Below are 22,697 nucleotides of genomic sequence, written 5' to 3'. Positions count from 1 at the left end.
TCCCTTTCACTTTGTGTTACCCCTCGCTCCAGTCGACACTTCGTTCTTAAGTGGGGCGTAACAATAGTTTATTGACAACAATGGCACTCACAGTAGTGGGAGTGTATAATTTCGGGGTGAGCTAAGGCCAACACAACAAACAAAACTCAACCTAGGCTTCGGTTCCCCTCTGACCTGTTTATGGAAAAGAAAAGAAAGAAACAACACAGTCTGACCTCCCTGGTCTACAAACACAGGAGAAAAGAAGGCTTCCCAAAATAATCGGCAGCTCACCCCTACTTGCTCCGCACTTCACACACATGCCCGACCTTTTAACCAAATAGCTATTGCTACGGCTGCTCCGTCTGGACCTGAGGCAAGTGAACGGGAAGTCTGCCACACCCCCCGCGCCGCAGCTGTTTGGTCGCCCTTTTATAGTCCATGTCCACAGCAGGAACCAGTTACATCAGGCCGCTCCTTAGGTCCACCAATCACAGTCGAGCCCCTGCACAGGTGAATTTGCATACACACATTAAGAAACAGATAACCCACCAACACAGGCACGTAACAGGGTCTAAGTGTACATGTTTCGCCATCTTACAATGCTGTGATTGCAGCCATTCCCCAACTCTCTGTGAATGGTGCTCTTGACCACTGATCAATGGTCATGACAATTTGCATGATCATGATGAACTGACCTCCAAGGCCAATGTTCCCTCAGTGGGCTGGTTTCAGTCATTATGCAAATTTACTGTTTATAAGATTTGGGGAAACCTGCAGTCAGCTGAGACTGAAGAAGTCACTCAGATGAGTGACGAAACGTTTCTCCCACTGAAAACGCTACGTCCAGATGAACAGAATCAACTTTTGGAGATTTAATTACCTGGATGATTGAGCATGCATCAAGACCTTTCTCCGAAGTCTCCCAGGTTTCTTTTGTCCGGATCCAAAATGGAAAAGCTCTCCTGCGGTGACTAGTTGCTGGCGACATGTCTCGAAGATCGCACACTCGGCGCTTGCCGAGGGTCCTGCAGCCAGCATTCTCCTGGAGTATTGCTTGTGGCCTCGCAGATTCACGTATCTAGTAGGTCCTGCTGAGGATCACCTGCCCAGTGTGTGGGAGTTCTCTGGTGGACATGGAGCTGTTCTCACAGTCTCACGAGTTCGTGCTCGGTGCCCTCTCCATGCTCGCTGTTGTAAGCTGTGTTCCCTCTGGGAACATGTCATGCAGAGAAGGGAAGCTCCACAGTCCTGCATAGATTGTTTCATATTGCCAGCACATATCGGAGAGGCTCGTGCTCGCTTTTATTCTCTAAGCGCACCAGCCAGCGACTTCCCGACATGCCTAAGGTTAATGTAGGGAAGGTGGATGCCTCACAGGCAATTGTAGAGTGTCCACAATTTGCTGTGTAGCCAGCTCCCTCTCTCACCAGCCAGGGGCTACTGGAGACAGCTATCAAGAGGACTTTGAGGCTGAGTCCATCCTCTATTCCGCAGGCTGCTACCTGTCCTATGGGCAGCCGGGTCATGTTTTTTGAGGGGATGAACAGGGCATTCACAACTCTGGATATTTCCCTCCCCAAGGACCTGGCAACGGTGACCTCCAGGTTTGGCACTGGTGTCGCTGCTGCCTGATTTTAAGGACCTGGTGTGCAGGCAGTTTGCCTCCCCTGGTGCTGTGCGTAGGTGATCCTCTGCCTGCAAGACATTTTCTAACATGCAGAGGCAGGAACAGACCTGTGGTCTGCTTTCCCCAGTGAATCAGACTCTTGCCCTGTTGGTTGCATGCCTAGCAAGGACTGTAATATTATGAACTCCCTGCTGGCTAGACTGCACAGGGTTATGTCTACCCAGGCCTGTCTAGCCAATACAGCATCCATTTTGTCCCTCTACCTGTGTCACCTGTCCAGTCAAGTGCAGAAATGTGCCAAGTCCCAGGTTCAGAAATGATCACCAGGGCTGCCTGACAAGGCTACCTACCAGCAGCCATTGTCGGCTCAGGGAAACCCAACTCCTGCAGCATGCTCTGTAAGCGCTAGGAAGCCCAGGGTTTCCACGCTTCAGTCTGCTCCTGAGGCCTGGAGCCCTGGGGATCTCAGGGCCCAGCTGGAGGCCTTTCGCAGACATAACGCCGGCATGCAGGAGAAACTGGGAGGAGATGCAGTTGGAGGTCAGGCCCCCTCCCTCATGACTTTTCCACGGACTAGAGCAACAGTCCCCTCCCCTGTCTGTGGACAGCGTGGGGCGGCTGGTCATCTCTGGGGACAGACCCTTGGGTTGCGTTCCCAGCATGGTCCCCACCTCCCAGCTGGCTACGCCCCCTGCCCCCCTCACCTGTGTGTGGAAACAGTCGATCCTCTCTGGGGATGGACCCTTGGTCACCTCACGACAGCCTTCGTCTCCACGGTCGGCTTAGCGTCTTGCTGGCTGATCATAGCGACCTGCTCCGTAAAAATGTTTTGTATGTAAAAGATTTTAATGAATGGTTCAGTATTAGTGCAAATGTTCTCACTGTAACTGAAACACTTTAGAAGATTTTAATGATCACAAAAACCAGCTGTTGGTGGTGATATGATAATAAAGATAATAACACTCACCTTTCTCTGTGGATGTCCAACCAGGGTCACACACAACAATCACAGCATGTGGGAACATCATCTGTGGGATGTTCTCCTTAAAAATCTCTGTGTTGATGAGCTGAATAATGTGGACACTTGATTTGAGAAAGAACACAACAGTCAGTCGTCTTTGTCAGGTATGGAGGAAGGAAGGCAGCAGAAGTCTTGGCAGAAGAGAATATCCAAGCTAATGGACATCATCCAATTGGGCCCTGGTGTTGGTAAAAGAAAATACAAAGTTACTGTCACATAAAATATAAGTTTAGAGGAAGTTCAGAGAATTAGATCCACACCTCTTCTAGTGTCACAGTTACACATCCTCATCTTTCAGAACAAGAACTCAGCCTTCAAGGTGGATTTGAAACTGTTGCATTTAATAACACAGATCATATTTAAAATACACATACAGGTAAATTTATAACAGAAAGTTTAACCTCCACAAAAAAGTTCAAAATAAATGACCAAGACTGTGACAAATAAATCAGCACAGCATAGAAAGTTAGCTGTTAATATGAGAGCCTCAATTTTAATCTGTTAACTACATGTTAACATGTTGCAGCTCCAGCATTTATTGATTTATCAATTAAACTATTAAATAATTAATCTTACAGTAATGAGTCTGTGTCCTTTATGAACTATTAGTTTATTAGATTTATATTTCCTGGAGTGTTATTCCCAGGAAAGATTAGGATATCAGCCTCTCTGACTTTGTCTCTGATGAACTCATTTCTAATCTTGTCCAGTGAAAGTCTGAACATCTTCCGTTCGGCCTCCTGCCTTTTTGTCAGAGCCACAGGATCCAAACCAGACATCACAGCAGCTCTCACCAACATCCTGTAAACCTTCCTTTCACTCTGCTGCTGTCCTTCTGTCACAAATCACCTGACAGTCATTTAAAGTTAGCAGCACAGTGTGGCTGTGACAATGCTGCTCAAGCTTTCCTAAATTACATTCCAAGTTATATACTGCTCAAAAACATAAAGGGAACACATGGAGTTACATTGTGTTGTTTAAGGGTTCCCTTTATTTGTTGAGCAGCATATATTAAGATCATTTAAGCAGATTACTGTGAAGGACTTTAATGGTTTGCTGATGGATTCGCCTCCATCTCCTGTGTTCTTGCTGTCAGGTGGATCCTTGTGATCCTGAGAGTCACAGACAGACATGTGGGACACAGACAGACCTCTTCCACAGCAGATGTCTTTAGTTCACAGGAGGAAAAATACAGGTGTGATAATGACGGCTGCATTCCAGTTAGCAGAGGTCCTGCTTTGTGGATCAGAGTCAGTTTCAGCCTGCTGTGTTACAGTGGACAGCTACAAATAACAGGTGTAGCCTGAAAGGTCGATCAGATGAAGGTTATTGGTTTGAATCCATGTTCAGAGGTTGGTATCTATCTCTCTGAGATTACTTTTTTTTGTTCATAAAGTTGTTCTGAGGCAAACTGCTGCTGCCTCCAGCTGACTGGTTCCAGGTGTTGCAGGTATGAATCCTCCTGATGGTTCAGTCTGAGAAGAACTGAAGTCAGAACAGTTTTAAAATGTTTGCTGGCACAAAAACACAACCTGACATCCAAGGTGAAATTCTGTGATTTAAAAGTGGAATTACAGAGAACAGTGGCGATATCACGGCCACTGAACTGTGATTAAATAAATGTTTTAAAGAACAAACAGTGTGCTCTGTAGAGCTGTTTGATAGCCAGAATACACAGAAGTCCTGCTCTCACACTGACAGCAGTGATGGACACGTACAGCTTCATGATGGCTGCCAAACACACAAAGAACACGACAGGATCAACAACCTGTGAAACAGTTTTAGCAGTTTTTATACAAAATGTCATCTCTGTCATTCTAACTGTAAGCGATCATTAGCTAGATTAGCCACACGGTATTAGAGGGTTGTTGCTAGTTAGCGATGCTGCACACCTGTTACTCCCGTAGTCTTTATGCTTCAATGATTCCACAGGTCTCATTTTTTCTTATCCTATTTTAGACAGAGATGACATCAGCAGCAGACTCCACAGAGACCCAGAGTTACTGTTAGTATCTGAATTATATGGATTTAAACAGTTTTAGATTCAGTTCACACAGAGCGCTCTACAGCCTGCTAACATGGAAAGTTTAAATGAAATAAAGCACACTGACAAAAGGTTTGATAGAAGTGTAGTTTGTTCTTTTCATTTAATAACAGGGTCCAAAGTCCACATCATTATCTTTTTTTTTTTTTTTTTTTGCCTGTCCCATTCGGTTCTTTAGCCGTCAGAATTGTTGTCTGAAGACCAACAAGGATACCCAATGGATTTACTTTGCCAAATGGATCATCGTGGCATTGCCGTATTGGTCCATTTGGTCGATCTTTATTTTTATTATTTATTATATTTTATTTTCAGATGTTACAGACGGGACAGACATCAGTGAGGGATAGGAAAGGGAGAAAGAAAGAGGAAGGAAAGGAAAAACAGAAGGGGAGAGGGACAGTGAGAAAGGGGGGGAGAAAAAAAATAAAAATCTCCTGGATCCACATCATTATCAACAGCTACATTCACCCTGGGGAACAACAAGTGAAGGTGACCATGAGGACCACGCTGGGTTTCCTGGGTCCAGAGGTTTGAGAAATGTCCTCCCTTTCATTTATCACAGCTTCTGTTGACCCACGGAGGAAGACTCCTGATGTGTCATTTCAGAAACATCAGGAACTGAAGGTCACCGCAGGGATCAAGCAGAACTCGCCACCTTCACCAGCAGCTTCCTCAGAGGGAAATCTTCAGACCTCCACTAGACGCCCAAAATAGAAGATGGACAAATCTGCATTTCATGAGCAGTGTGATAGAGACCTTTACTTTGTGTGATGTTAGAAGCTTTCACATCATCCTCAGATGAAGCACAGAGACTCTGGACTTTTACATAATGATGTTATATTCAGTCCTGTAGAAAGTTATATATTTAAAATATATATTATCCTTTCTGGTTACTCTGGTATGAAGGACTCTGAATGACTTCATGGTAAAAAACACAATATTGGCAAAACACAGTGTGAGTGAATTCCAGATTCAAGTTTTTAGTTCAACATACAAGTGACAAGTGACCTTTGACCTTCATCAGGTTTTACTTAATTGTGTCAGAGAAAATCTCACTTTATGCAGCTGACGACATTCAGTGTTTAAAACAGAAGCTGTGCAGATCTGAGATCAGCAGCTTTCTGAAACACCAAACTGAGTTAATATTTATGCTCCTATATAGTGACACAGTTACATGGATGTTTAATCCCTTTGACTTCTTGTCTTTAACTTTATCAATCAAACAGCTGCAGCTTCCACTGACAAAGAGTGAACATGTAGGATGATGTGTGTGATGTCACTGGGTGGTGCTGAGGGCAGCTCCTAAAATCACAAAGAGAGCAGAATCATCACAAACTGTGAAAGTTTATCCATCAAACCTGAAGTAAAGCTGACTCTTCTCTGTCCTCACACACTTCAGGATCTGAAGTTCTACAGTTCTGCTGACAGCTGATAGATGAGCTGTTTGTTAAAAAAGACAAAGTCTTATATACTAACACATTATCCAGTATAATATTTACCTTCGAGTCATTGCTGCTTTTAAATGGAGACCTCAAAGATGAGATGATGAGCAAGTTTCCAGTCCTGGTTCAGTCTGCTGAGTATTGGACAACATATATTATTGATCTCTAAGGATGGAAGATGTACAGAGTACTGCACATGTAACTTTGTGAACAAGACTCATTAAGAATACATCAGACTGATTTTAAACCTGAATATTTCAAACAAAGTCAGTAGAGAAAAATCTATTAATAAATATACAGTCTGGAACAAAATCCCAGAAACTTCCTGTGATTAAATGACTAAGATTCAATTTGAGGAAATGTGAAGTTATGTGAGTTAAAACTGGTGAACGAGAGTGTTTTACATGGAATCACTTTTTCTGCTGTTAAATCTGTGTGTTTGATCCAGTCAGACTCTGATTCTTCTTCAGCAGCGATGCTGGAAATGAAATGAAGCAGCCAAAGCTGCTCAAATGTGATTGGTCAGAAACACAAACAGAAAGCACAAATCTTGTCCTGTGATTCCAGATTTGACATATTCAGATACAAAATCAGTTTTTTTCTATCAGAGAGAAAAGACGGTGACAGAAAGATGAGGCACCGTGACTGATTCATCCTCTATAAACATCCACAGGAAACTGATGGAAACCTGTCCAACAACATCAGCGTCCTAATGAGCCGCTGCTAGAAGGACAAGATCCTGACCTGACATCAGTCCAAGTGTCTGGTTAAATGTACTGAAAGGTGTTAAACAACAAGTGCTGCTGGAAGAGTTTTCATGAAGAGAACATTAACACTGTGAATGAGGGATGGACTTTGACTCAGTTTGACACAATCTGTTTTTCTTTCACTTTGAATAAATGTTTTTGTGGGACTGAGGATACATTTGTTTACATTTGGAAGTTTGATGTCATCTGTTCCTCTTGTTTCTGTCTTAAAACAGGATGAAAAATCTGTTTAAACAGAAATAAATCGAATTGAATTTCTGACAGCAGTAAATAAAAATGGTCCCTGAGCTCAGTATGTTTGTGACTCTGAGATGGAGGTGAAACATGTGAAGCTGGGCTGTGGTTTACTGCTCTCTTCCTGTCACAGACACTGTTTGACATCTGTTCATCTGTTGGTTTTTGTTCAGGCTGCAGGGATCATTTCTCACTGTGGGGAGCAAGCTTATAACAGGAGCAGTAGTAGGAGGCTGAATGATCGCGTTTAATTTTCTCTATCTGTAGTTTACAACCATTTTGCTTATCTCCAACTGAGAAATCATCTGTCTGAGGATGACCATAACCTGAAGTAACACTACAATCTCTTGTATCAATACGCAGAATCATTCTGAATGTTTCATTTTTCTGGTACCAGTCTATATCCCTGTCAGCACACTGTTCATTTCCTCCACAGCTGAAGGAGACACTTTCTCCAACTCTCCTGGTCAATGTTAAATCGTCCTGAATCAGCTGTTCTGCTGCCATGGTAACCAGTGCTGTAGAGACACAGACAGATAGATGAAGGTTAGTGTGACAGTGTTTGTTACAGGTTGACTTTGTTGGCTCCTGATTGGCTGGAAACACTCACCTGAACACAGACAGCACAGAGCAGCAGCTGGGAGGAAAAGCATTTTGTGCAGTGGTGTTTCCTCTGGTGAACCTGGGGAGAAGTGGCGCTCTGATGCAGCTGAGGCCAAACAAGGACGAGCTGTGAGATCAGACGAGGGCCACGTGGTTTCTAACAGGTCCTCAAAGCTCCCATCAGCCCCTGCGGCCCACAGATAAGACTGCTGCTGCTGATTGACAGCTCAGCTGAAGCTGCTGTGGTTTCATCGTCTTCATTTCAATCTGACAGCAGATCCAAAAATCTGGGTCACATGATGCACAAACACTCAGAAACATTCATGTTGCTGTGAATTTAGTAACACACACTGTTATCTGTGGTTTAACAGCTGTGATGAAAACACTAAATATAACTAAACTACAAATAAATAGAAAAATCTAAAAAAAACGATAATATGGTTAAATATTTTAGAAGTTCATAAATTGCACACAAAGTAGTTAAAAAAACAAAATCATATTTAACAACATTTAGAGTAAAAATCTTATTTGAAACAAACACATGTGGTTCTGTTGTGTGTTTAAATATGTGCACACTGTGGTTCTGTTGTGTGTTTAAATATGTGCACACTGTGGTTCTGTTGTGTGTTTAAATATGTGCACACTGTGGTTCTGTTGTGTGTTTAAATATGTGCACACTATGGTTCTGTTGTGTGTTTAAATATGTGCACACTGTGGTTCTGTTGTGTGTTTAAATATGTGCACACTGTGGTTCTGTTGTGTGTTTAAATATGTGCACACTGTGGTTCTGTTGTGTGTTTAAATATGTGCACACTGTGGTTCTGTTGTGTGTTTAAATATGTGCACACTGTGGTTCTTTCCCACATCTTCTAATGTGTTTTGTTCCAAGTTGGTTTCAGACTGAAGGATTCATTAAAGCCTTTTTAAGAATCATTAAAATGATGATCATCAATTCTAATATCTATAAACAGTAATAAAAACAGGGCTGTGTTTCACGTCAGCTTCATTTATTTGTAGCCATGGTTAGATTTCATCTGCAGCAGGCAGTCATCCACCTTTACACACACATTTACACAACAGTACAAAAGTACTTTTTGATTCCTGAAAGAGAAATAAGACAAATGTTGCCTTTGTATCATCTCTGATATGGAAGGGATCATTTGAAGATGTGAGTGAAGGACACAAATATTTGGATCTGGTGTTGTTCTACATTTTAGGACTAAAAGACAGAAGGAAGAAAGTGAAAGTGACTGTGCGAGGCGTTGAAGTCATGAAGTCAAGTGGAGGCCGCTGACTGCTGTTACTTTCTGCTGTACAGGTTCAACAGGGACTCACAGTCAGCCTGCTAGAACATTTGGATGAAGAGAAAAAGGAGGAAAAAGACTTTGAGGGACAAATCCAATAAGATCAGCATGTTTTGAATGTGGGAATACAACAGTTTCCTCCACCATGACACACACTGGAGCCTCTTTTTGCTCACAGCTTCACTGTTTGTCTCAAAGTTCAGTTTGGAGGCCAAAATTGTTGCAACACATTTGTAAGTTTGCACTAATTTCACTGTGTGACCCTTAATGGATGTAATCAAAGAATCAGTCAGTGAAATATGAAGCTGTGCTGTAAGTTTGGAGGAGAAAAGTGTCTGAGTGACTTTAATGAGGTGAACACATGAATACAGAGCACTGACTGACACGTACACACTCCTTTAATGAGTCGCACACATTGTTGTGACTTCATGAAATGTCAAAAATGACACAACACACAACAAGCTGCGAGCACATTATTGTGTGTTTGCTGTTTGTGTGCTTTGTTTGCTGTTATGATAGCAGGCATACAGCCATGTTCTCAATGTCTCAGCTATCATTGATTATTGCTGCTCTTCCTCTTCTATTAGGCACTTCAACTCAATGAATGACACACAGAAAGATTTCATGACTGTGTTCTTCACAATAAGGAGAATATGTTATCTGCATCTGAATGACTCATGTTGCCTTGTTTCTACTTTGTTTGCATATTTCTGCTTGTTGGAAAGGATTTTCTGAATCATTCAGTAGTTTTTGTAATAATAACGACATTTAGCAAGACTTCAAAATGATTCTCCAACATTTGCTGTTCAGACTTGATCTGTTCTTACGTGTGTGATATCCAGAATGAAAAACTCAGCTCAGGTAATAAAATGGGAGCTGAGCAGACTGCAGGGGCTTCATGGTCTCTCCTTTGATTCCATTAAAGTTCATTTGTCAGCTGTGAGTTGAGGATTTGAGCTGTTTCTCTCACAGGTGAAGAACACAGATCCTTCCTGGAATCATTCTTGAAGCAGAGTTCCTGCTTGTAACTGTCATTGTGTTATTAAAGTGAAAGCCACAGCTAACGGTGTGGAGGCTGCAGAGCAGAAACCCACACAGCCCGTCTGCTGCAGGAGAGCAAGTTTGGATACAGTCAGTTTGTGCTTCACTCACACGGGTTGTTGTTGATCACACAATGAAAGTAGAATCAAACTCTTCATCTTCAAATCTTTATTGTTCACACAAACACAACTACACTGTTTGACATTTGAAAATCAAACAAAAACTTGTGATAAAAATATTCCTGATGGTTTTTGTTACTACAATAAAAGTCACAATAAGCACAAAAAGAATTCTAACTCAGAGCAACAATACATGTAAAGATGTATTTATTTCAGACGATCTTCTAACTGTTGAAGAAAAAGGCAAAATAAGCTCAACACATCATAACTAACATTTGTGATCAAAGTGATGAATGAGATGAATTGATGAGATGTGATGGTGAGAAAAGGCGAGCAGGAAACAGTCAGTCAGCATGTGTGCAGTTGGTGGACGCTCCCTTGTTTGTGAGCATCATCAGCAGAGAGAGTCCACAGCAGTACACCAGACTCTTCACTATCAGCACTGTGTACAGCAGGCAGAGCAGCTTCACCCTGCACTGAGACTGGAAGGACACTGAAGGACAGACAGACACAAAGAGACAGACAGACAGTCGGGTTATTCCTCTCAGATCAAGGAGAAAAAGTCCAAATAGAAACAGTCACAGCTTCTTCTTCAAGTGGATGAATTGATGTAGTGTTTGTGTCCACTTGGGGGCAGAAGAACTCCACAAGCAGCTAACAAACTGATCTCTGACATATTATGGTCTGTCTGCTGTTTGGTGCTGAGCAGCTAGTGTACAGTGGCTTTATCAGAGCTTGTTGGATGAAGATTTGATCAATTAGTGCAACTTTAAGAGCCTAAACTTGTTCCAGCTGCCTCATTGGACATTGGAGCTGTCCATGCAGAGAGGCAGCAGGTGATCTTACAGTCAGCTGGCTGCAGAGCTGGCAGGTCTGCTGGCTCTCTCTCTGGAGGACAGGAGGCTGCTGGAGCTGGAAGCTCTGAAACAGAAAAGGAGTCAAATGTTTGGAGCTGCAGTGAGAAATGTCAGTCCTCTGCTGCTCTGCTCTCTTTGACAGCATCTCCACATGAAGCTGAATCACTGCTGAACACAGTCAGCAAGCCTTCATTACCTTGTTGTGTTCGGGCCTCCACTGTGCCCCCCTCGTGCTTCACCCAGCAGCTGTATTTATATGTGTCAGAATGGCTCCCATCAAGCATCCTGATGGCAATGGTGCGTCCCGCCTCTCTGAGCTCCAGCTGCTCTCCCTCAGCAGGGGGCAGCTCCTCCGCTTCTCCGCCGTTCTTCTTCTGTCTTTTCCAGGAGAACTGGACCAGAGGAGGAAACATGGCTGAGGCCACACACAGCAGGGAGCTGTTCCCCTCCAGGTGGGCTCTGGATGCTGCTGGGTACACGCTCACCACGGGCTTCACTACCTGCTCATCTGAAGTTTGACAGCAGCAACAAGCAGCACAGACACACATTCACACAGTCAGCAGCAGCTTCCAGCACTGCACTGCATTCAGTCTGATCCTGGAAACTACATGGACTCTGATCACTAAACTACTCATCAGCACAAAGTTCACTACATACACTGGATTCAGCTTCATATCAAACACAGTCATCACCTCATGTCATCATGGCTCACATGAGGAACACTCAGCATGATTTTACATCATGAAATAAAATGTATTTCTTCTCTTTTATTTTCTTGGCTTTACTTCACAATGTAATTTATCACAACTCTAAATGTATATATAGAGATTTGTCTTTAACTTTTTAAATATATTTCCAATCCCAAACACATTTCAACAGAGTTGATCTTCTTCCATAAAACCCATTAACCTTTTTTAACTTTATTCTGCACTGAAATTATGTAAATTTTAAATAGTCTTTAAAGACATGTTTTATATTTGTTACAATAAATAACATTCTTCTTTCAGAGACTTTAAAATTCTTAAATCTTTTACTGCAATAATTGGATCAGCTTTAATTTTATTATTTGGTTTGATTATTTTCTTCCATATGTAAATGAATTATTAAATAAAATTAAATGCAACTTAGCTGAAATTTGAAAGATAATTAAATCCTTTTTTTCGGCCATTTGATTTAATTTATTATTATTTTTAATTAAAAAATTACATTTTGTGAATGATTGTGTATTTACTTGTACATATTTTTCAAAGTAGTATTTACAGTTGACATTTTTGAACTTTCATTATTATTTGTCATTTTGACTCATAAAACCTGATTAACAATTTCATATTTTATCCAGTATTTTTCATCACATTTTAGACGTTTAACATTTCACTGATCAGTATCTATGACAATTAATAAAATAATGTTTTTCCAAAAAAGACTCTTTGGACCAACATGCTATATCGTTCACTATTAAAAACATATCTACATTTTCTTCTTAGCAAAATTCATATTTACAAATCTGCTACTGTATTAATTTGAACATCAAATATGATCTTGTGTTAAAAACCAGCAGAATCACTGAGAGGATCAAATCCTAAATATTTGTAACATCACTAATATTTGCAGAAATAAAGAATAACTTTAGTTGTTCAGTGAGATTTCAACATGTTTTCAGAGATTATTGAGCTTTTCTTATGTAACAATGGCTGCAGATGAATTCTCTACTAATGATGAAAAACTAACATGTAAAGCCTGAAGCAGCACAAACTGACTTTAAACACATTTTCAGCTTCTACAATAAAACAACTGAAGGAAAATAAATGTTTGTTCTTACCTGTTACAGACAGTTTAGTTCCAGAGCCAAAGATGAGGTAGCTCCATCCTGTTCCTCCCACAGTGAGACAGACTGCTACAAAAACCTGTCTGCTGTTGAACGTGTCAGCTGAGGTGAATGAGTCCAAATGAGGAAGCAGGATCATATTTCAGCTCCATGATGTGTTTCTCTAATGTTCATATCAACATGACTGTCTCTTCTTCTCTTTTCTTTTAGCCACACTAGCAGCACGGCTCTGATGTTAATGTCAGTCTGTTGGTCAGTCCACTACTTTAGTCCACATGAAAACAGAAAATCACTATATAAGTGTAACACACCCAAAGAAAGATTCTAGGTCTGACCAACTGTCTCAGTCGTGGGCAAAAAGATGACAGTCAATAAAATTCTAAAAGATAATTTATTGACAAAAAAAATCAAGAGATAAAAGATAAAACAGTCCAGTGTCCCATTTATGAATCAAATAAAAACACAGTCCCAAGGCCAGAGCCAGCTATGCCACACGTCCAGTTGCACTCCACGTGTTGCTTTTAACAGGGTTAGAAGTTTTCCTCGGAGACCCACCACCCTGCAAGCATATAGCCAGTGGTCACTCCTGCCTCGGCAACTCTGCTGCCTTTAGGCTGTGGCATATAATAGGCCCTGGCCTGCACAGAGATACAAAATGACACCTTCAGTATAAAATCCATAGCGCAAAACCCATCCATCCCAAACATATCTGATTTCATCACATTACAAACCTGCACAGAGAGACAAAACGACACAGCAGTGTTTGTAGTGTGGGCTATAAGTAGACCAGTGTATCAGTGCAATCAAGTACACCTGCCTCTAGTCCAACCCCATTCCAGCCACTGGCTCACCAAAAATGTGACACACAACCACTCCCAACCCAGTGCAACTTCACACAATAATATGGAGCTGAATTAACACAGGCACATTAGTCTACCATGTTACATAAGCACCAGTCCATTTATCCCAGCAATGATGCACCACTACAATGAAACATGCTGCTGATAGTATCATGGTTTGGCCCATCTGGCTCACCATCATTAATCACACAATCAATTTTGAATTCAACCAGCAAATTGTAAAGAAAACTATCAGAACATCTGTCTGTGAACTGAATCTCAGGAGAAAGTGGGCCATGCAGCAATGGAGCTGTCAGCAACAGGTTCTCTGAGCAGAAACGTTGGCAAACTTAACATATCTCCTGAAAACGGCAGCTCTCCGCGGATACTAAACTTTGAGAGCGTGTGTGGGAAACCGTCCAGAAGTGGTGGCTCATCATTTGCGACCTCTCGAAAACTCAGAAGTTGATGTTTTTGAACCGTAGCGGTGAGAGAGAGGAAGGACGCTAGCATCAACTAGCTAGCCGGTCGTCACGGCAACGCTACAAGAACGTCTCTCAGCATGGGCCCGAAAAAAGTTCTGTCAGCCGAGGAAGGTGACGATATTAAGAAGTCGCTGGAGTTTATGACAGAGGAGATTTCTGCTGTCAAACTGCAGCAGAAAGCCATCCTGGACCTGGTCGAGGAAGTTAAGGCTCTCCGCATCCAGAACGCCGAGAAGGATCGGCGGCTGGCGTACCTGGAGAACAGAGTGGCGGATTTGGAGCAGTACACCCGGATAAACGATGTCATCATCACGGGGCTTCGCATCAAACCCCGGTCATACGCCCGGGCGGTCGCCGCTGACAATGTAGGAGGGCCAGGAGAGGAAGATGTCAACTCCATGGAGCATCAAGTGGTTACCTTTCTACGGTGTGGAAGTGGATTATAACAACATTGAGGCTTGCCACCCTCTACCCCGAAAAAATGACAGTGACAAACCAGCCATCATTGTGAGATTTGCAAACAGAAAACAGAAAACAGCACTGTTAAAACAAGGAAAGAAACTGAAAGGATCCGATGTCTTCATGAACGAACATCTGATAAAAAGAAATGCGGACATTGCCAGGAAAGCACGTTACTTGAAGAAACAGGGAAAAATTCAAAATACATGGACCACCAACTGCAAAGTATTCATTAAACTCAATGGAACACCGGAACAAGCCAAAGTGTTGGTCATCAGAAATATGGAAGAGCTGGACAAATACTGAGGTCAACTTACTCACATGTGTATGAATACACATGTGACGTGACACACAACACAACACATGGCACAGTCCAAAAGAACTTCATCTGCATCCGGCAACAATATCAACATAACTCATTGGAATTCTCTTTATGATAATCTGGAACTGGGAACATTTCGATACACAGACCATAATGCTCTAGACTTAGAAAAGGATATAGACCCGGAAAATAATTTCTTCTACAACATCAGCTGTAACTGCTGCTACTTCACTGATGAACAGTTTAAGCACACCATCAACACGGAAAATAAATTATCAATAATCCATTTTAATAGCCGAAGTCTGTATGCCAACTTCAACAATATAAAGGAATATCTAAATGAGTTGACAAATCCATTTGGAATTATTGCCATTTCTGAAACATGGATCAATGCGGACAAAGGACTGGACTTTGGACTGGAGAGTGTAGAATGTTTAGCTTATTTTAGAGTTTAGAAATGTGTTATCATAGAATGTAGAACTATTGTAGAGACACTGCCCTCAATATAATAAAGGCTGATTGTGTCGTGAACTTAGGAGTAGATTGTAGGAGACCCCTCCCCCACTTGAGCTGTGAAAGTAAAACAGAGAAGAGTTAATGCTGAGTGGAAATTCCCCAGAGGATGTATGGGTGGGGGTCTCAACATTGTAACTGGATACCTGTGGTCTGGAAGGGAGAGGGGTTTTATGACCTCTAGGGAGTTACCTACACCCACAGTGTTTTAACTGTCACGCACACACATCCACACGCACACTCACTCATGTGCACTCACACATACACACAGGTATGTGCACACAGGCACACACTAGCACTCACATAGACACATGGGAACGCGCACATGTAGGCATTCATGTGCTCGTGCACATAGACACAGACAGAGTTTGCGGCACACCGTAGGGGTTTTATGATGGGGTCGCCCCTATAAAACTGTGTTTCACAGACAAAGGGGTGAAGATTTTTGCAGAGGGACACCGGCCTCGTCTTCCCTTCTAGAGGTGCATGCTTAAATGAAGATAAATGAAGATGAGTAAATGAAGATAAATAAAGATGAATAAAGATTTTGTGAAAATGACTACTGAGTCCGGTGCCATCTCTGGACGCTCGAGGAATAAAAAGAACCGGGGTAAAACTGATTTCTCAACAAGGGTTATGAAGTGAATTTTGTAAATAGAAGGAACAAGAGTGGAGGGGGAGTAGCTGTGTATGTGGATAAAAACCTAAATTACAAGGTGGTAGAAAGTATGACAACTGTAATTGATAATTTATTAGAATGTATAACAATTGAAATTTATAAGGAAAATGAGAAAAATGTCAAAATTAGCTGTATATATAGAACACCTGGCTCTAGTATTCAAGTATTTAATGACTTCATAGAGGAAATATTCTCTAAAACAAATCAAAAAGTTACGTTTATCTGTGGTGATTTTAATATTGACCTGTTGAACCTGAAAAAGCATAAAATGACCGACGAATTCCTAAACACTATGTACAGTTTGAGTTTACATCCTAATATAAGCAGGCCCAGCAGAATTACACCACATTGTGCCACCTTACTTGACAATATTTTCACTAACAATATAGAAAACAACATTGTGAGCAGAATATTAATTAATGACATCAGTGATCACCTACCAGTTTTTGAAGTTTATGACACTAATTATAAGAAAAATCAGCATGAAGAACAACTGAGATACAGACGTGTAAGGACAGAAGAAACTATGACTGCATTTAAGAACGATCTATTAAATCAGGACTGGGACAATGTGCACAAAGAAGCTGATATTGATATTGCATATGGCATATTTTTAAGAATGTTCATGGAGTTATACGATTAAAAACTGTCCAACAATAAAATACAACAGAAAGCACAAATATTCAGATAGACCATGGATCACTGAGGGTTTACAAAATGCATGTAAAAAGAAAAATACACTCTATAGGGAATACCTAAAACAAAGAACAAAAGATGCTGAAAATAAATATAAAAAATACAAAAATAAGTTGACCAATATTATACGTGTATGTAGAAAGGAGTATAAAACATTGAACAACAATAAAGATAATATGAAGGGATATGGGATGTTTTAAACGGTATCATTAAAAATAATTCTGGACAACAAAGTTGGCAATATTATGGAAAACACTGCTGATAAGGTCAACAGCTTTAATCATTATTTTGTAAATATTGGACCAAAACTGGCAGAACAAATTCCTGAGTCACTGCCATCAGTAGACTGTAGTGAAAACCTGATTGATAGGTGTTAGGTGTGGCTGTGTGCAGGCAGGAATAGGACCCAAGGTGCAGACTCCGGAGACAGACGTGACCTCAAAAAAGGCTTTAATTTAATACTCAAAATATAACATAACTGAAAAAACTCAAAACAAACTTAAACTAGAGAAATGACAGAACACACAGCTAGGAAAACGGTAGATCACGACACGGACACAGAGAAACACTGGGCTTAAATACACAGAGGGAGCAATCAGGGAATGGGTAACAGGAGGGAAACACAGCTGGGGCAAATCAGGCCTAACGAGACAAGAGGAAGCAAAACCAGACACATTAACATCAGACATGGACTTTCAAAGTAAAACAGGAAACACATAACACAGACTGAACAAAGACACAGACTCATATGCAGGCACTACAAAGGGAACAGAGACGTGGGAACAGGGCAGACACAAACACTGACTGAACAAGGGGATATAGGAACTTAGGATACACATAGACGCGAACTAGACAAGGGGATGCAGGTGATAGGGGAGACAGAGCAACTAAAGAAGACAGAGACATAAACCATAAGACAGAACTCAAAGAAACCAAAAACTAGGAAGCTTAAATCTAAGTAAAACTAAAATTATCTTATTTGGGAATTCCCTTAGAAATGCACAAGTGCAGATTCATGTAGATGGTGTGGAAATTGAAAGAATACTTGAACATAAGTTTCTTGGTGTGATTATAGATGATAAATTAAACTGGAAGTCTCATATAAATCATATACATAACAAAATTTCAAGAAGTGTTTCAATCTTGAGTAAAGTAAAACACATTCTGGACCACAAATCACTCCACATTCTCTATTGTTCCCTGATTGCACCGTATTTGAATTACTGTGCAGAGGTTTGGGGCAATACTTACAAATGTTCGCTATCATCAATCTTTATATTACAAAAAAGGGCCATAAGGATAATCCATAAAACTGGTTACAGAGATCATACAAATCCACTATTCTTAAAATCAAAAATTCTAAAATTCACAGATCTGGTTCATTTTCTCACAGCACAAATTATATATAAAGCAATAAATAACCTGCTTCCTGACAATATTCTAAAAATGTTTTCTAAAAGGGAACGGGGATACAATTTGAGGGGGGAATTAAATTTAAAACATCCTCGTATCCGTACAACATTAAAAAGTTTTTGCATCTCTGTGTGTGGAGTGAAGCTGTGGAACAGACTAAGTAAAGATATGAAGCAATGTCCGAGCATGGCGCAGTTTAAAAAGCGGTTTAAGGATATGGTTTTTACAGGGTACAGGGAAAAGGTAGAGATTTGATAGGGTGTTCTTGTCTAATATTTTCATGTGTGTGCGGGTGCACGGGTATGTTGGTATGGGTATATATATATATTTGTAGGTTGTGTATCCTTTGAGGTGTTACTGGGGTTATTGAAAATGTGTATATGTGCGTATGTATATACACATACGTTATGCTTCTTCCTGCTCCTTTTTGAACATGAAAGTTATTTGTAGTTGTGGTTGCTCGTTTTCCTTTTGTTTTGCTTGGTTCATTTGTCTCTTTTAATTCTATGTTGTTGTACTTTTTCAACATGTTCAAAATAAAGATTCAATCAATCAATGACAAAAAAGGAAAGATCGATGGTGGGTAGGCAGCAGAGGATCAGGGGACCATAACACCATCTTACACAGTTATTAACTAACGAGCTCATTGACTAATCTGAAACATCACTTTGATTTTTCTAACAGCTTCATTGGAAGTTCAGCTCACAGTGGATCTGCAACATGAGCAGCTGAAGACCTTCAAGAGCTGAACTTGAGGTTATAAACACACAGTTGTACAGAAACTTTGGCAAAATGGTTTAAGGGAAACAACATGACGTTATCAGAGTGACCGTCACAAATCTGATCTCAGTTCATTAAAAAAACAAAAAGTTTCTGATGGAAGAAAAGTGAGAGAGGCTGAAGTCTCCTTCACTTTCCCCTGTCATCACATCTTTGAGGGGGTAAAAGGATTTAACATCCAGCCTCATGTGTTAGACCCAGATTTGTGGTATCACTGTAAGAAAAGAGCTTTTTCCCCATGTGCTCGTAGTAAATCATCTTTATTTTTATTCAAAGTTATAATCAAAGTGTGATCCTGATCAATATGTTAAATAATAAATGTAGTAAGTAAAATAACTGCTGATCTTCTGTAAACACAGTGATTGGTGACGACCTACCAGGGGGAGGAGAGGTGGGGTGAGTGAGCACTTGTCAGAGCATAAATTGGAGCCTCAGAGATGTTCAGGTTCTGTTTCCAGCAGTTCTGTGTGATGAGCAGTTCAGATGATCGGATACCAGAAATTCACCTTTGGAAATTCTGGCAGAGACACCAGAGACATCAACCAGCTGCCCAGACAGTGGACATAGACATTGGATTTGGCTCCATCCATCTCTTTGGACTCCCATCATTCTACTGGTGGATTGCAGCTTCTCCCAACACTGAGAAGATCTGGGGTCTCGCTGTTTTCCTGAAGTATCGAATATTCAAGGATTCCTGCTTTCCTGTTGGATTGTTTCCATTAGCACAAAACACTGAGATGAAACAAAATTCAGCACAAGATCTGCTCATTCTCTCCTCCAACCTCTCTCATCCTTTAAAATCAGCATTAGCTCAGAGTAGGTTAATGAGATAAGTATGATTGATGTGATTTGCTTATTATTTTGTGACTGTTATTATCATTTAATTCTGCCTCTGCTTCTCTCCTGCCAAATAAAGTAAAATATCCTGTAATTACAGTCTAAATTGTGGACATACCCTTTTTAAACCTTTGTGAAATAGTAAAGGTAAATATAAGAATATTAATCATTTTATTATAAAGAGTTCTTAGAGGTTACTCTGGGCCTTTAAATATAACTCTCCCTTGGGGCTGACTGTTCAGGCCTCTGACATAAACCCTGTTACTAACAAGTTCCACGATCTAGGGGGGAGCTGTCATACTGAGGGGACTGGTAGGATTTGACCTGCAAGGCTACTCAGCTCTTTGTTTCTTGTCAGTGGACAGAGGGACAACACCTGGACTTTGGTCATTAGAGCTGGGCGAGTCCCCTCACCCACACCGGCTCCATGTGAACTCTACAGACCAGCTTAACTATAAATCAGCTGTGCAGATGTGAAACTGGTGATCGTTGCATCTCCACTTTTTACAGTATCTATGAAGCGTCTTGAGGCAACTTTTGTTGTGATTTGGCGCTATATGAATAAAATTGAATTGAATTACTGTGTGTGGCTGGGGTGTGTTCGTTACCTTTGTGATGGGGAGCCTTTGTCAGCAGCCTCCCAAGTTTCTGTTGCCCCGATCCACAATGGAAAAGCTCTTCTGCGGTGACTAGCTGCAGGTCGCACACTCGGTGCTTGTCGAGGGTCCTGCAGCCAGCGTTCCCCTGGAATATTGCTCGTGGCCTCGCAGGTTCACGTATCCAGTGGATCCGCTGTGGATCACCTGCCCAGTGTGTGGGAGTTCTCTGGTGGACATGGAGCTGTTCTCACAGTCTCACGAGTTCGTGCTCGGTGCCCTCTCCATGCTCGCTGCTGGGAACATGCCAAGCAGAGAAGGGAAGCTCTGCAATCCTGCATGGACTGTTTCATATTGCCAGCACATACCAGAGAGGCTCGTGCTCGCTTTATTTAATCTAAGCGTACCAGCCAACCACTTCCCGACATGCCTAAGGCTAATGTAGGGAAGGTGGATGCCTCACAGGCAATGGCAGAGTGTCCTCAATATGCTGGGTAGCCAGCTCCCTCTCTCGCCAGCCAGGGGCTACTGGAGGAAAGCTATCAGGAGGACTTTGAGGCTGAGTCCATCCTCTACTCCGCAGGCTGCTACCTAAACCAGCTCATACTTTTTGAGGTGGATAGGGCATTCACAGCTCTGGATATTAGGTTGGGTTGGCCTCCACCTCTGTGGAAAGTGTGGGGCAGCCAATCAGCTCTAGGATGGATCCTTGGTCACCTCACGACAGCCTTCATCTCCCGGTCGGCTTAGCGTCTTGCTGGCTGATCATAGCGACCTGCTCCGTAAAAATGTTTTGTATGTAAAAGATTTTGAGCAATGGTTCAGTATTAGTGCAAATGTTCTCACTGTAACTGAAACACTTTAGAAGATTTTAATGATCACAAAAACCAGCTGTTGGTGGTGATATGATAATAAAGATAATAACACTCACCTTTCTCTGTGGATGTCCAACCAGGGTCACACACAACAATCCCAGCATGTGGGACCATCATCTGTGGGATGTTCTCCTTAAAAATCTCTGTGTTGATGAGCTGAATAATGTGGACACTTGATCTGCCAAAGAAGCTCAACACAACATCATCAATGTGACCCCTGGTGTTGTTAACAGAAAATACAAAGTTACTGTCACATAAAATATAAGAAAGGTTTAGAGAAAGTTCAGAGAATAAGATCCACACCCACTTGCTGGCACAAAAACACAACCTGACATCCAAGGTGAAATTCTGTGATTTAGAAGTGGAACTACAGAGAGGAGTGGTGATATCACGGCCACTGAGCTGTGATTAAATAAATGTTTTAAAGAACAAACAGTGTGCTCTGTAGAGCTGTTTGATAGCCAGAATACACAGAAGTCCTGCTCTCACACTGACAGCAGTGATGGACACGTACAGCTTCATGATGGCTGCCAAACACACAAAGAACACGACAGGATCAACAACCTGTGAAACAGTTTAGCAGTTTTTATACAAAATGTCATCTCTGTCATTCTAACTGTAAGCGATCATTAGCTAGATTAGCCACACGGTATTAGAGGGTTGTTGCTAGTTAGCGATGCTGCACACCTGTTACTCCCGTAGTCTTTATGCTTCAATGATTCCACAGGTCTCATTTTTTCTTATCCTGTTTTAGACAGAGATGACATCAGCAGCAGACTCCACAGAGACCCAGAGTTACTGTTAGTATCTGAATGATATGGATTTAAACAGTTTTAGATTCAGTTCACACAGAGCGCTCTACAGCCTGCTAACATGGAAAGTTAAATGAAATAAAGCAGACTGACAAAAGGTTTGATAGAAGTGTAGTTTGTTCTTTTCATTTAATAACAGAGTCCAAAGTCCACATTATTATCAACAGCTACATTCATCCTGGGGAGCAACAAGTGAACGTGACCATGAGGACCAAGCTGGGTTTCCTGGGTCCAGAGGTTTGAGAAATGTCCTCCCTTTCATTTATCACAGCTTCTGTTGACCCATGGAGGAAGACTCCTGATGTGTCATTTCAGAAACATCAGGAACTGAAGGTCACCGCAGGGATCAAGCAGAACTCGCCACCTTCACCAGCAGCTTCCTCAGAGGGAAATCTTCAGACCTCCACTAGACGCCCAAAATAGAAGATGGACAAATCTGCATTTCATGAGCAGTGTGATAGAGACCTTTACTTTGTGTGATGTTAGAAGTTTTCACATCATCCTCAGATGAAGCACAGAGACTCT

General features: G+C 41.5%; 1 protein-coding gene across 1 annotated transcript; it reads right to left on the bottom strand.

The window, feature by feature from the left end:
- Window positions 1–10,369: 10,369 nt before the first annotated feature.
- On the bottom strand, window positions 10,370–13,129 carry LOC113010332 (uncharacterized). The gene is made up of 4 exons (XM_026149370.1): window positions 12,861–13,129; window positions 11,238–11,549; window positions 11,031–11,105; window positions 10,370–10,677 (listed from the first exon to the last, which is right to left on the bottom strand). Exons 1-4 carry the CDS (start codon window positions 13,003–13,005, stop codon window positions 10,529–10,531), a joined length of 681 nt encoding a protein of 226 aa, XP_026005155.1. The 5' UTR covers window positions 13,006–13,129; the 3' UTR covers window positions 10,370–10,528.
- Window positions 13,130–22,697: the final 9,568 nt, after the last annotated feature.

The sequence above is a fragment of the Astatotilapia calliptera genome, chromosome 18 (assembly GCF_900246225.1).
Source record: "Astatotilapia calliptera chromosome 18, fAstCal1.2, whole genome shotgun sequence".
NCBI lineage: Eukaryota > Metazoa > Chordata > Actinopteri > Cichliformes > Cichlidae > Astatotilapia > Astatotilapia calliptera.
This window is presented reverse-complemented; position numbering and strand designations above follow the sequence as displayed.